This window comes from Onychostoma macrolepis, chromosome 09 (assembly GCF_012432095.1).
Source record: "Onychostoma macrolepis isolate SWU-2019 chromosome 09, ASM1243209v1, whole genome shotgun sequence".
Classification (NCBI taxonomy): Eukaryota; Metazoa; Chordata; class Actinopteri; order Cypriniformes; family Cyprinidae; genus Onychostoma; species Onychostoma macrolepis.
In genome coordinates, this window is record NC_081163.1 from 22,356,981 (window position 1) to 22,373,136 (window position 16,156).

Sequence of the window (16,156 nt, forward strand, 5' to 3'; positions counted from 1 at the left end):
TAATATTGTGTGTGAACACTAAGTCTTGTTTATTTGTGCAACATGTAATTAATTTCTATAGAGATAATGCATTATTACAGTGAAACAATTTGCTATTTTTATTTTGTAAATTAGCAGAAAACCATCTCTACCACTGCAGTGCTTTATCACTATTTTTTAAATAGTTATAGTTCATAGTTCTGAATCATTTTGTCATGTGAAAACAATATTTTCTTTCAGATGATGCAACTGCTATAATAAAGCCTGTATCATAGAATAGTAACTTGTCATTCTGTTTTTATTTTGTAGATGTTTGTTGAATAACTAGGCTTAAATGTAATTTGAGGTACTTTAGTAAAACCATGGTTAAACTATGGTATTACAACCATAGTTAATTTGTGGTACTTGAACCATGGTTTTTAAAACCATGGTTTGCACCAAAAAACCACAGGTACTACAGTCATGGTTAACTACAGTTTTACTATAGTAAAACCATGGTAATTTTCGTAAGGGATGTCTATGCTCAGAAGTGTGTACTTTTTCTTCACATACTTTACATACTTTAAGGGCGTAGTATAAATAGGCACATTGGGACGCAGCACAAGTCTATGCGTTAAACATCAAGGAAAGAAGAAGAAGAAGAAGAAGAAGAAGAAGAAGAAAATAAAAAAAAATTAAAAAATAAAAATTAAAAAATTAAAAAAAAGAAGAAGAAGAAAATGCCTCTGCCCTGAACTACAGGTGGCGATAATGAGTTGAGAACACAAACGATGTAGTGGATGGTGACGAAGAAGACACAGAGTTGAGCGCTCGGTTGTTGTTTAGTACCATGAGTAATAAACGCAGTGTTTACACTTTTGAGGATTATAAATGTTCGCCTGATCCAGTATTTACAGTGGAGAGGGAATGTCTGGAGCCATGTCCGGCGCCGATAGTAGTAGATAACGGCTCGTTCCAGTGTCGCGCGGGTTGGGCGTGTGGTGTTTCTCAGTTGGATCAGCCGCGGCTCGTGTTCAGGTCAGTAGCGGCGCGCAGCAGAGGAGCCGCTCGCAATGAAGCGCACGTGGGAAATGACATCCCTAACCTCGAGCCGCTGCGCTGGACTTTCAAGAGCGCGTTTGACCGCAACTTGGTGGTTAACTTTGACATACAGGAGCTCATCTTTGATTACGTCTTCTTGCACCTCGGAATAAGCACCCAGGTAATCTGCCTGTCCATACATGATTTGCAAAATATAGAAACGTCTGCCAAGGCAAAACAATAATTTACAACATACTATGGCATGTTCTGTAAACTGACACGTACATGCTCATTACTGTAAGCCAGGGGTGTCAAACTCAGTTCCTGGAGGGCCGGAGCCCTGCACAGTTTAGATGCAACCCCAATTAAACACACCTGATCCAGCTGATCAAGTGTTTAAGGCTTATTTGAAAACTACACGGTATGTGAGTTGGAGTAGGGTTGGAACTAAAAACTCTGCAGGGCAGCGGCCCTCCAGGAACTGAGTTTGACACCCTTGCTGTAAGCATTTTGTGTATATGCATGCATCCACACATGCACTTTTGTGTACTATGATGAGAGATGAGACTAAGAGGTGGATGAAGGATTTGCAGAGATAAACCGTTGGAGATGTTTATGTCAAGTAGGTTTTTTTTTTTTTTGTAAGTTACATCATAAACTGTGACAATACCTCTGAGCCAGAGAGCCTGGGCTCTCTAAATGACTATAAAGCTAGCACAGGTTAGCATTAGCCCATATTTATTAAATAATAATAATAATAATAATTTGGCTGTCTGTATTTCAGATGAGTTAAACAGATCAATTAGGGCTGCTCGATTATGACAAAAATCATAATCATGATGATTTTGGTCAATATTGTAATCATGATTATTTAAAACGATTATTAGTGGGCCATATGACCTAAACTTTATATATGAAACATTTATTTAAAGATATATATATTTTTTCTGTAAATAAGGTTGCTATGACATTACATTTTAGAGACCAGCAACATGTCACAATTCTCAATACCGCAGCAGATATCAGAGTAACTAATATTAGTTAAAACAACAACAACAAAAAGGTCCTCAAAATTATTGAAAATAATTAAGCTGCCAGTAATAAAAAAGCAAAGGAATACAATTTCAGTAATAAAAAAGCAAAATAATACAATAGAATAAAAAAAGATACAAATTAAACAAACTGCTTTGTTTTTTTTTTTTAATGCAAGTCTAAAGTAGCGATTCAGTTAACAACCTACTAGAGAAACTGAATAACCTAATGTAAAATATAACAGCATAGTCTTCACTGTAAGAATTAAACTTCCTTTGTTTCTTATTAAAGCTACAAAAGTCCTTCACTCAAGAGCAGTGTGTGATTTTGTCTTTCTTTTGTTTGATTAATATTAAGCACACATTTTAAGAGCTGCGCGGATCCAATTTACTGTTACACATGTATTTTCATTCTCAACACTTTACTTTAATTTATGCCATGGTCTGTCTGATTAGTCGATTCTGATTGGCTGGCAGGTGTTGATTAAATTCGTTGAACTGCACAGGTAGTTCCAGGTCAGTTTAATCACGTTCTATATTAATGTGCTTCCTATAAACATTGGTAACCATAGTAACATACAGTTACAGTTGAATAGTATCTTGTTTTTATCCATCAGTGTGATTGGAAAGGAAAGAGTAATTAGTCTTGTGACTCCAGTCAAATCAAATCAAATCATGAATGGAAAACTTTAACTGAAGAAGGTGGCACCAACTGCTGCATTTTATCATAAGTAATTTATTTAAAAAAAAGTTGGCACTCAAAATTAAAACTGTTCAGAAATGACACGCTTCACCTTTGTGCCCTTAGGGACACGTGGATCACCCTGTGGTCATCACCGAGCCACCCTGTAACCCACTTCACTGCAGACAGATGATGTCTGAGCTGCTCTTTGAGTGTTACGGTGTGCCACGGGTGGCGTATGGTGTGGACAGTCTATTCAGCTTCTATTATAACAATCTCAGTGATGGAGCAGTTCTGCCCTCTACGGGACTTGTCGTGTCATCAGGATATCACTGCTCCCACGTGCTGCCCATCATCAATGGCAGGTATCACAACCCATCACTGTCTTAGCTTTCAAATTCTGTCAATTTAAATGTGTCCCAGTTTGGAAGATGAAGTGTACAGGGAAGGGGGTGAGGAAGAGCTGGTAATCCCCCCCCCAATCATGTCACCAGTCAAGACATTTGCAGAGCTTTAACAACACTTAACAATTTAAAAGTCAAATTTAAAATTAAAAGGGAACATTATGTATAAAGTAAATTCAACTTCCTTTTGTCCCCCAGATAAGATAGTGACAGTTGTAAAATATTTCTTTGTTCCCAACTCTGAGTGGCTGGCAAGTGTGCAGTAGAACCTTTTAATGCACAGGTCCAAGTCAGTCTAATCACCATTTTATATTAAGTCGAACCTTTCATTGAGACGCACACAAACAGATCAGAGATTGCACTGTATGGAAGCAGAATAATGACAATAGTTTTTGAAACATAAAGCATGCTGAATTCCACAAATTGAAAAAAAAAAGATGCATTGGAATTAACAGTGCTTGTATTTTAATGCTTTGTATTTCCAGGGCTTGCATTTTTAGGTCCTGAAATTTAACATAGTTGTTTATTTAAGCTGTGAATATTTCAATTCAAAATATTTCACACACATTTTCATAATTAAAAATTCAATAATTCATATTCACCTTCCAGAATTCACTTCCAACATATTCAATCTGTTTAAAAATACGATATTTGACAGGCAAAATTCGGTCACTTTATTTCACTTTCCAAATTCGCTGCAACAAATTCAGTGGTTAAAATTCGGCAGAAAATTCATCGTTGCACATCCGGGAACCGCAGGAATGGCAGTAGAGCACTGATGCATGATCTCCAGCTGCTGTCAGCTGCTCACCAGCAGGTGGCCATATGTGGATTAAGTCATTCATTTACAAAAACTGATTTGCAGAAATCGAGCATGCGCTAAGTAGAAGTTTTGATTATTGGGGCCAGTATAAACATGTGGAAACGCTGATTGTGTGTGTGTTTAATTCAGCATCTTCGCTGTTTCCCGTAGCCTACATGCAAGCAGCTTTCTCTACCACAAAGGAGTTTATAGTGCTCTTTTACCCAATGCTGAAGTACAGAACTAACATTACATCTGAGGAAAACATATATTGCTTTTGGTTGTTTAGTTTTAACTTTGTATCATGGCTTGTGTGACGCTGTGCAGTAATACTGGGGTTCCCCTCATACATCACACTCCAGGATTCCCCAACGACGTGTAATGCGCCTCAGTGAACTAATACAGTGATATAAGACCTCCGATCTCAGAATACTCTTTATTGATGATTATGCGAACTATATACAGGTAAGCAAATGAGGTTAGAAGAACGCAACGCGCTGCATTTTCATTGCTTTCCCTTACCACTGATCTATAGAGTCAACAGTCCTACAAAGATATCAATACCACTATTAGTTTTAACAGTAAGCAACCACTTTATATCGACATAAAAAATGAGTTCAAAACCGCCTAGGTGTATTGTTGCTGCAAATGTAAACCGGAGAAAGCATTGACGAGCTATCGCACCCAAGGGGCCCTCTGACAATTCTACCGACTGGGTTAAAACGTCCAATGTATTTAAATTAAAATGACTTTTAACATTTAAAATAACATACTGTCAAATTGTAAAGCTTGTATTGCTCATAGTGATTTAATACAGATGATATTTTGACAATACCCCCTTTATATACAGTGAGGAAAATAAGTATTTGAACACCCTGCTATTTTGCAAGTTCTCCCACTTAGAAATCATGGAGGGGTCTGAAATTGTCATCATAGGTGCATGTCCACTGTGAGAGACATAATCTAAAAAAAAAATATCCAGAAATCACAATGTATGATTTTTTAACTATTTATTTGTATGATACAGCTGCAAATAAGTATTTGAACACCTGTCTATCAGCTAGAATTCTGACCCTCAAAGACCTGTTAGTCTGCCTTTAAAATGTCCACCTCCACTCCATTTATTATCCTAAATTAGATGCACCTGTTTGAGGTCATTAGCTGCATAAAGACACCTGTCCACCCCATACAATCAGTAAGAATCCAACTACTAACATGGCCAAGACCAAAGAGCTGTCCAAAGACACTAGAGACAAAATTGTACACCTCCACAAGTCTGGAAAGGGCTACAGGAAATTGCCAAGCAGCTTGGTGAAAAAGGTCCACTGTTGGAGCAATCATTAGAAAATGGAAGAAGCTAAACATGACTGTCAATCTCCCTCGGACTGGGGCTCCATGCAAGATCTCACCTCGTGGGGTCTCAATGATCCTAAGAAAGGTGAGAAATCAGCCCAGAACTACACGGGAGGAGCTGGTCAATGACCTGAAAAGAGCTGGGACCACCGTTTCCAAGGTTACTGTTGGTAATACACGAAGACGTCATGGTTTGAAATCATGCATGGCACGGAAGGTTCCCCTGCTTAAACCAGCACATGTCCAGGCCCGACTTAAGTTTGCCAATGACCATTTGGATGATCCAGAGGAGTCATGGGAGAAAGTCATGTGGTCAGATGAGACCAAAATAGAACTTTTTGGTCATAATTCCACTAAACGTGTTTGGAGGAAGAAGAATGATGAGTACCATCCCAAGAACACCATCCCTACTGTGAAGCATGGGGGTGGTAGCATCATGCTTTGGGGGTGTTTTTCTGCACATGGGACAGGGCGACTGCACTGTATTAAGGAGAGGATGACCGGGGCCATGTATTGCGAGATTTTGGGGAACAACCTCATTCCCTCAGTTAGAGCATTGAAGATGGGTCGAGGCTGGGTCTTCCAACATGACAATGACCAAGCACACAGCCAGGATAACCAAGGAGTGGCTCTGTAAGAAGCATATCAAGGTTCTGGCGTGGCCTAGCCAGTCTCCAGACCTAAACCCAATGGAGAATCTTTGGAGGGAGCTCAAACTCCGTGTTTCTCAGCGACAGGCCAGAAACCTGACTGATCTAGAGAAGATCTGTGTGGAAGAGTGGGCCAAAATCCCTCCTGCAGTGTGTGCAAACCTGGTGAAAAACTACAGGAAACATTTGACCTCTGTAATTGCAAACAAAGGCTACTGTACCAAATATTAACATTGATTTTCTCAGGTGTTCAAATACTTATTTGCAGCTGTATCATACAAATAAATAGTTAAAAAATCATACATTGTGATTTCTGGATTTTTTTTTTTAGATTATGTCTCTCACAGTGGACATGCATCTACGATGACAATTTCAGACCCCTCCATGATTTCTAAGTGGGAGAACTTGCAAAATAGCAGGGTGTTCAAATACTTATTTTCCTCACTGTATATGTACAGTACACAATTATTTACTTATAAAAGATCCCAGTAAAGGGTTTTTTTCATGTTCCAATGGTTGTAGAACGTTGCTAGATACAAAACTGATTTACCACAGGTTACATTTTACCAATATCTCCCTTACGGTATGTACAGTACACAAATATCTTTTTAAAAAAACTACAGTAATTCACCAGAAGGGTTTTTAATGTTCCACAGGTTGTAGTAAGTTGTGAAATTTTGCCAGTATCTCCCTTACTGTATGTACAATTCACAATTGACCTATCGGTAAGTCGCGCCCCCCTTAGTTACTGTTGCTCCCTCAGACAAACAAACGGAGTTGCTCACTGTCTTACAATGACAGCTACAGTGTGAAAACCATGTCCCACGATGTTTTTGCACAATTTTGGACACAAAAGGCCACCAAATGGGAATTAAATGTTCAATGGAGGGATTTATTAAATATTTAAAAATAAATACGGCAGGTAACTCGAAGGAGGGTTTACAGATTACAATGCAAGCGGCAGAAGTCTCATATTACGGTTGGTCATCACGATCGCGGATTTTCAAATTTCAACTGTAGTAAGTCAGTCTGGTCAGTAGTAATTTTGGTGAATTACTGTAATATTTTTTCTTAAAAATATTTGTGTAGTGTACATAGGGAAATTATTGTCTAAGGCGAGTTATTGGCAATATATATTTAGTCAGTTTGAGTAAATTATTCATTTACTGTAAACATTAATTTGAATAAATTATTGGAATTTAATAATTAAATTTGAATAATTTAATAAATTATTACTTCGTTTTGTACTGTGAGGTAAATTTGCAGACGGTCCCTAAAGCAGCCAAGGCAAATATCAAACCTGAAACTATAGCACTTGGTTTTCTATGGGAGAAAAAATGATTTGGGGAAACTTGTTGATTGTGGGCTCATATTCTGGGCTCGTCTGCTTAAATGTTCATAATATACAGTAATATATTTTATTAATTTGATGCTTAATTTAATCATTTATTATCACTGAGGCAACAAACCATGTTAAGTGTTTTCTTTATGGGAAATGTTTAACGTGCGCGTTCCTTAACTTGCCTTAATATCCTCATCAGTAAGATCTGAGTTTGGTCTTTTAATAGGCTTGTTGGAGATGAGCAAAATCTGCGCAGAACTGATCACCGCGAGATGCATGCCTGATTTCCTGATGCCAATCTGATTTCATGTGATTGTGTATTTAAATTATGCTTGAATATTCCCAAACACTATGACTGTGCGATCTCTGTGTGAGATATGTGATTGTTGTCATATTTCTATAAAAATCTAAAATATGTTTATATTAAAGTAGAAATGGATGATAAATATGCCTTTCATATTAAATAGCAAGCACTTTGGGTGTCTTGTTCATCATATTTATATTTATATAAAAGTTATATACACATTTATTAGCAGCACATGAGTGAGAATTACGCGATATCCGCTTTTGATCTCGTTGGTATCTGTTCTACTTCGAGAGGGCAGAACTGTCCGTCTTGACTGCGCTTATTTCACTCCTCTCCTCATTGCAGCCATCTACATTTCAGGCGAGGCGCATCTCAAACAAGTCTAATGGCTGTTATTGTGTTAGTGCACTACTGAGCCGCGTAATGTGTTTCCTTTAACCGATTTCTGAGGGAAACCGCGTGAAACCTTGTGCGTTCGTTCATATTCTGCATCTGCTTAACTGTTGATATAGTTTGCATAATCATCAATAAAGTGTATTCTGAGATCTGAGGTCTTATATCACTGTATTAGTTCACTGAGGTGTGTTACACATCGTTGGGGAATCCTGGAGTGTGACGTATGAGGGGAACCCCAGTATTACAGCACATCGTCACACAAGCCATGATACAAAGTTACAGAAACTAAACAACCGAAAGCAATATATGTCTTCCTCAGATGTAATGTTAATTCTGTACTTCAGCATTGGGTAAAAGAGCATTATAATCTCCTTTGTGGTAGAGAAAGCTGCTTGCATGTAAGCTACGGGAAACAGCGAAGATGTTGAAGTAAACACGCACACAATCAGCGTTTCCACATGTTTATACTGGCCCCGATAATCAAAACTTCTACTTAGCGCTTGCTCCATTTCTGCAAATCAGTTTTTGTAAATGAATGACTTGATCCACATATGGCCTTCATCAACAGCCGCTTGCACCACCTGCTGGTGAGCGGCTGACAGCAGCTGGAGATCATGCATCGGTACTCTACTGCTATTCCTGCGGTTTCCGTATGTGCAACGCTGAATTTTCTGCCGAATTTTAACCACTGAATTTGTGGCAGCGAATTTGGAAAGTGAAATAAAATGACCGAAATTTGCTTGTCGAATATTATACATCGTATTTTTAAACAGATTGAATATTTTGGAAGTGAATTCTGGAAGGTGAATATGAATTGTTGAATTTTTAATTATGAAAATGTGTGTGAAATATTTTGAATTGAAATATTCACAGCTTAAATAAACAACTATGTTAAATTTCAGGACCTAAAAATGCAAGCCCTGGAAATACAAGGCATTAAAATGCAAGCACTGTTAATTGCAATGCATCTTTTTTTTTTCGATTTATGGAATTCAGCATGCTTTATGTTTCAAAAACTATTGTCATTATTCTGCTTCCATACACTGTGCACACAGAAACACCCAGGAGCACAGAAACTTGTTGTCAACGCTGCCCCGTGACTTTTATTAATATAATGCTAGATCTCTGCTGTGTGTCATGTGGTTCTTTGCCTCCACGTCATGCATTAAAATCATTTAATGCACAGCTTGCCATAGATTGCATAAATGACAACAGAATTGTTTTGTATTGTTAGATTTAACCGTTGGTTTAGGGATGTCCTGAGCCATTTTTTTTTAACTGATCGGTATTGGCTCTCCTAAGCCCGATCCTTATTTTATGTCAGCTGTCATGTTGGTGACTAGGCATGGGCCGGTATGAGATTCTGACGTTATGATAACCTTAGATAAAAATAAAACGGTTTCACAGTATCACAGTATTGCGATTACAGCTCTAAAATATGTTATTTTTAAATGTCTGGGTAAAAAACAACAAAGTTTTTTCCACTGATCACAATACATTTTATTTTTAAGAAACATAGAACATTTTGGAACGGTAAACATGTCAGGCTAAATAATTAATATAAATAATTGAATTCTTGTTAATTAAATTACGTGCAGTCACTTAAGTGAGCCTAAACCTGCTGCTCAACAATAATCAGAACATAAATGATTTTCTGTTAAAAAAAAAAAAAAAAAATCCTTCTAAATGGAAAAAAAATAAAAAATGCAGTCATCAAACCTGCAGCTCAACAAGGTTTTTGGAGATATGCTCACTTTCTACACATTCATCTTTCAGTCCAAGTTATGAGCGGTGAGGTCGTTTGTGTACGACCTGGAAGTATTTATTTAGCGATCGGCGCCAAAACGGCATCTGTACGGAACATCATTGCGTACGGAACATGATTGGTCTACGTTACCCGAGAAATTCCCATATGGCAGAATTCGCCTTTTTCGACGGGGGGAAAAGTTCCAGGGATTCACCTCATCCTACACACAGGTTACTCTCACTGACCGCTATCCGGAGGGGGAGGGGTCGTGCGACTCTTTACGCTCTTCACTGCTCACAACTGAGGGAGTTCTGCACTTTCCGTCTTTGACGACACGTAAAAAAATTGCGCATACCGCAGGAACGGTATAACGGAAAATTGTAGTGGTTTTGAAACCGTGAATTTTCCAAACACACACAGAAACGTAGTACTTTAGTCTGATATTCCCCGCTCTGTGAAGTAATGTGAGGGAGGAAACTAGTTGACGTTAGCTAGTTAATTAGGTATGTTATCTGCCTCGGTAGCAAGCCAAATAGTAACCGGTATACCTTGAAACCGGTTATCGTCCCATGCTTATTGGTGACATGCAGTTGGTGACAGTATTCACCTTCCAGTAGATTTGCCAACCACTATTAAGGGGAAAAGATGCTCAAATGTGTGTTTTCAGCCACCATTAAAACCAAAGGAAGAAGAAATGTGAATCATTTATCGTTTACTTTTATCTGCCATCAGACTGTCTGAGAACCCGTTGCCATAAAGCATTGCTATGAGTTGCATCTTGCTTTGGATTTGACTGGCATTCTGACACTGCATATTTCGTTTTCGAAACCATATCTCCACTTTTTTACCTTTTTGTTGCAATTTTTATGCTTATTGTATTTATAAAATACAAAAAATAAAAAATAAATACATCAGTAGTCCCATATTCTACCACTGTCTTTATACAGTATGTGCAAAAATACATAGAGAAAGTGTATATTGCACGCACGCACACACACACACACGCACACTACTTTTACTCTCTGCACAGCTCTGTATACAGGTGCTGGTCATATAATTAGAATATCATCAAAAAGTTGATTTTATTTCACTAATTCCATTCAAAAAGTGAAACTTGTATATTATATTCATTCATTACACACAGACTGATATATTTCAAATGTTTATTTCTTTTAATTTTGATGATTAGAGCTTACAGCTCATGAAAGTCAAAAATCAGTATCTCAAAATATTAGAATATTTACATTTGAGTTTGAATAAATGACCATCCCTACAGTATAAATTCTGGGTATCTCTTGTTCTTTGAAATCACAATAATGGGGAAGACTGCTGACTTGGCAATGATCCAGAAGACGAACATTGACACCCTCCACAAAGAGGGTAAGTCACAGAAGGTCATTATTGAAAGGTGTGGCTGTTTACAGAGTGCTGTATCAAAGCATATTAAATGCAAAATTGACTGGAAGGAAGAATTTGGGTAGGAAAAGGTGCACAAGCAACAGGGATGACCGCAAGCTTGAGAATACAGTCAAGCAAAGCCGATTCAAACACTTGGGAGAGCTACACAAGGAGAGAACTGAAGCTGGAGTCAGTGCATCAAGAGTCACCACGCTCAGACGTCTTCAGGAAAAGGGCTACCAAGCCACTTCTGAACCAGAGACAATGTCAGAAGCGTCTTACCTGGGCTGTGGAGAAAAAGAACTGGACTGTTGCTCAGTGGTCCAAAGTCCTCTTTTCAGATGAAAGTAAATTTTACATTTCATTTGGAAATCAAGGTCCCAGAGTCTGAAGGAAGAGTGGAGAGGCACAGAATCCATGTTGCTTGAAGTCCAGTGTGAAGTTTCCACAGTCAGTGATGATTTGGGCTGACATGTCATCTGCTGGTGTTGGTCCACTGTGTTTTCTGATGTCCACAGTCAACGCAGCCATCTACCAGGAAATTTTAGAGCACTTCATGCTTCCTTCTGTTGACAAGCTTTATGGAGATGCTGATTTCATTTTCCAGCAGGACTTGGCACCTGCCCACACTGCCAAAGGTACCAAAAACTGGTTCAATGACCATAGTGTTACTGTGCTTGATTGGCCAGCAAACTCGCCTGACCTGAACCCCATAGAGAATCTATGGGGTATTGTCAAGAGGAAGATGAGAGACACCAGACCCAACAATGCAGATGAGCTGAAGGCCACTATCAGAGCAACCTGGGCTCTCATAACACCTGAGCAGTGCCACAGACTGATCGACTCCATGCCACGCCGCATTGCTGCAGTAATTAAGGCAAAAGGAGCCCCAACTAAGTATTGAGTGCTGTACATGCTCATACTTCTCATTTTCATACTTTTCAGTTGGCCAAGATTTCTAAAAATCCTTTCTTTGTATTGGTCTTAAGTAATATTCTAATATTTTGAGATACTGATTTATGACTTTCATGAGCTGTAAGCTCTAATCATCAAAATTAAAAGAAATAAACATTTGAAATATATCTGTGTGTAATGAATGAATATAATATACAAGTTTCACTTTTTGAATGGAATTAGTGAAATAAATCAACTTTTTGATGATATTCTAATTATATGACCAGCACCTGTACATTGGATTGATTTTAATGTCTTTAATGTACTTGAATTGTGCATCAAACACTAGGAATATACAAGTATTAGCCTAGATCGGGACTTGGTATGGGCAGATACTCAATATTCAATGACTCTGATTGGATCGAGGGCACGAAAAACCTGATCGGGACATCCCTAGTTGGTTTATTTAAGTATTTATTTATTTATTTATTTTTTTTTAAATGTAGCAAGAAATTGAAGTGTCTGAAAATTACATCTGTAAATAATATAATAAAATAATCATAATATTATAATAAAATAATAATCATAAAATATATAAAACAAACAACTTCAAGCATTACTGTTATGTTCCGTTCTAACACTTGCCCACCATACCCCACTGTCACTTTGATTTAGTTCAGTTAGAGAACAGACACTACAATTAAAAACTGAATGAGGCTGCTCAATACAGCATGCTGAACGACAGTCGCATCATTAGATTTCATTCACGTGAGGAGAGTGAGTCGAGCTGACTGACAAGAAGAGTGAGGTGAGACAGACAAGACGATGGCAGAATATTTAGTTTCAAAACGAAATGCAAAAGCACCTGTTTGGCAATATTTTGGATTTTGAAAAGACTTTTCCGTTTATCTAAGGTGATTTTTGGAAGCTTTTTTAAACATTTGTGACTTATTTAATTGGTTCCACAGTGTTTGCTGATTTTCAGTTTTGTGTAAGTTATTTGTTATTTTATATTAGGCATAGCCTATAGAATGGTGTATTTTGATTTGTTTTGCTAGTAAAAGTTCTATGATTTATATATAGGCTAAGTTGAGTTTGAACTTTTAAACTATTTAAAAGCGAAGGAAAGTGAGGAAAAGAGGGAAAACTCGAACTAACAACGAACAAGTGCTTTACGCCGAACTGCTGCTAATTTGAAAGTGAAAGTAAAAGACAGAAACAGAGGGGAACCAGAGGGAAACTAAGCCCCCCACCCCCCCACGGTGTTACCGATACTACCAGTGTTATTACACGTCGATTAACCGGTGGGGAAATTTCCTCACCGTCACATCCCTACTGCCTGGTCCATGCCTAAGGACCCGCTTGACACAACAGAATTTCGGCATCCTCCAGGTCAGCGCATTGACGACTACTGGAATGCAACTCTGTGTCCTCCCCACTGCCCGTAATCTACATCACCAGTCAGGGCTTGAAATTAACTTTTTTACTTGGTAGCACTTTAAAAAGTTAGGAGCACCAGCAAAAATTTAGGAGCACCCACCAAAAATTAATGGGCAACACAACTACAAATTATATATTAACAGATTTCATCATTACATTCTTAACTTTAATGCAGACTGGTTAATATATTAGCTGTCAGCAGTGATGGGAATAACGGCGTTATAAATAAACGGCATTACTAACGGCGTTATTTTTTTCAGTAACGAGTAATCAAACGAATTACTGTTTCCCCCGTTACAAAGCCGTTACCGTTACTGACAATAAAATGTGGCGTTACTATATTATATTATTAGAATTAAATTTTTCAGTTCATCTGAATGGATGCGCAGTGTAGCTGTATTTGATGTACCATAAACTCCAGTGTGGAGGCACACGACTCGCCGTCGCTTTCTCTCACAGACACGCACGCAAAGAAGGATACAGAGCAAGAGAGTCTTTCATAACATGCAGAATTGACGCGCTAAATGTAAACGATATTCTTTGTTGTATTTTCCTGTCAAAATAACTGAGTTTCTTTGGAATTCTTCATCTTTTAAGAACTGCCGGTTTCTCTGGTAGTGGGCGGAACTAATGCGCAAACGACAATCTCATTGGCTGACGCTCACCTGTAATCGTCCCTGTTTTGATTTCAGCAAATCAATTCGAGTGAACGCAGACAACATGATTAATATTCATGAACCCAGCAGCTCATTAATCCTTAATGCGTTTTATATTGATGACACATATGCATTCATACTGGGTTATTCTAATTACTAAAGTTCTATCATCATATAATATTAAATTATCATAATTATTATATTATAATGCTTGACTGACTGATACTAAGTGTCAGTAGATAAATAGTGCAGATTAATGTACAATGTTTTATAATAATAATTTATTCTTTTTAGTGTCCAATTCATTAATTTAACATTTAATATTGGGGGCATCCAAAGTTATTTGACATTTGAATATTTTTTAAAAAGTAACGCAATAATTACTTTCCCTGGTAATTAGTTACTTTTATAATGATGTAACTCAATTACTATTTGTGAGAAGTAACTAATTACTTTTTTAAAGTAACATGCCCAACACTGGCTGTCAGTCACCCAGTCACTGCTTTCTGCTGTCAGGTGACAGGGAGCTATAACTACCGCGGGAAATGCAAAGGGCTGAAGAAGAGAGAAAATGAAAAGAAACACTGACAGATTTCTTTCGTAAACCACCTAAGTTAATCTGAGTTTGGTTAAACGGAGAGAGAGCTCCTCTTTGGTGAAGGTTAGGATGGTGTATGCCTTGTTAAATTTGACATTCAGTTCTGCCAATTGCGCAGAACGGCTGGAAGCTAGGGGTGTGCAATATTGGCAAAAAAATGTATCCTATTTTCTAGGATTTTATCGATAACGAGAATTAGACGATATTTTGCTTGTGTTATTGTGCTGGTAGTCTTAAGGACTACCGTGGACAGCTGACTTTGATATTCTTCATATTCTGTGTGGTGATCAGTTCACAGCAGTGATAGAAATCAATCTTTTCCAATAAGTTTAAATTGATTTTTACCTTTTATGGTCATTTTCACAATTAAGCCATTTTTTTCTAAAAGTATGCATCATCATTTTAGTCAAATTCTTACATTTAATCAGTCAATTAGGATAAGACATTATCAAGCAAATGAAATCAGTATCAACAAAATTCATCTTTGAATTTTAATTTTGAATTTCTGAAGTGGCATTTAGATGCACTTACACCCTGCTTAATGCAGGACATGAATGCATTTAACCTGCAGTTACACATGCATATATAATATTTTAATACTGTAAACATAAAACGTTGAATACTGATATTTGAAATTTTTAAAAAAATTAAAAGATACTTTAAATATGAAATTTAAATTTTGAGCTTTAAATATGAGTCACTGCGATTGAACCGAATAATTTAAACGGTTGATTCATTCAGGAACGAAACGAAACACTGTCATGTTGCTCAGAGACGCGAAACAGTGCTGTGACTTTGTTTGGAATTATTTTTGTTGTCGAAATGGAGCAAAAACAGGAAATATGGTGTCTACAACGTAAGTCTCTTAATATTAGCTTCTTGTTTATTGAACTGTTGTATAAAATCAATATTCCATTTGTAATCATGCTGATTTTTGGAGGAAAAAACACACTGTAAATGCGCATGCGCACTAGTCTAACCATCATCACGTCATGTATGCGTGCACTCTCTGTTGGTGTTTGGTTTGGTTTTTGCAATATACTCGATAATGTCAAATCGCACATCGTTAAAACAATTACGATATTATCGCAGCCCCTTACGTGAGCGTCCTGACAATTAAAAGCCTTAACAATTGAACATTTTGCCACACACTTGTCCCTGCATTTCTTGTGTTTGGTACTCTCTCTGTATTTAACCAAGCTCTCGAGCTTAAAATGTGTAGATTCGGTGGCAAATGCTGTTAGTGTTACCTGCAAACTCCGTCCCACAGGCTTTAAAGTGAATGTAGTGCATAGAGCACAGTGCATTTTCATAGCGGAGCCACTCGAAGTTTTTCAACCATTCTCTCCGAAAACTGTACGCCGCCTTTTCGGGCGTTATTAACCAATCTAAAATCTGCATTAAATTTAAGAACGTAAAGATGAAGTTATGTAACATTTGATAGAACGGCAGACCAG

The 16,156-nt window shown here is 37.6% G+C and overlaps 1 protein-coding gene across 2 annotated transcripts in view; it reads left to right on the forward strand.

Annotated features, from left to right (window-relative positions):
* Positions 1 to 718: 718 nt before the first annotated feature.
* The window catches only part of actr5 (actin related protein 5), a 62,040-nt gene continuing 46,602 nt past the window's right edge, over positions 719 to 16,156 (forward strand). The window contains exons 1-2 of one of the 2 annotated variants that reach the window (XM_058786513.1): positions 719 to 1,180; positions 2,839 to 3,077. In XM_058786513.1, coding sequence (XP_058642496.1) covers positions 809 to 1,180; positions 2,839 to 3,077 — 611 coding nt within the window. In that variant the 5' untranslated portion in view covers positions 719 to 808. The remainder of the gene's footprint in view (positions 1,181 to 2,838; positions 3,078 to 16,156) is intronic. The other variant, XM_058786512.1, reaches the window with a different exon arrangement.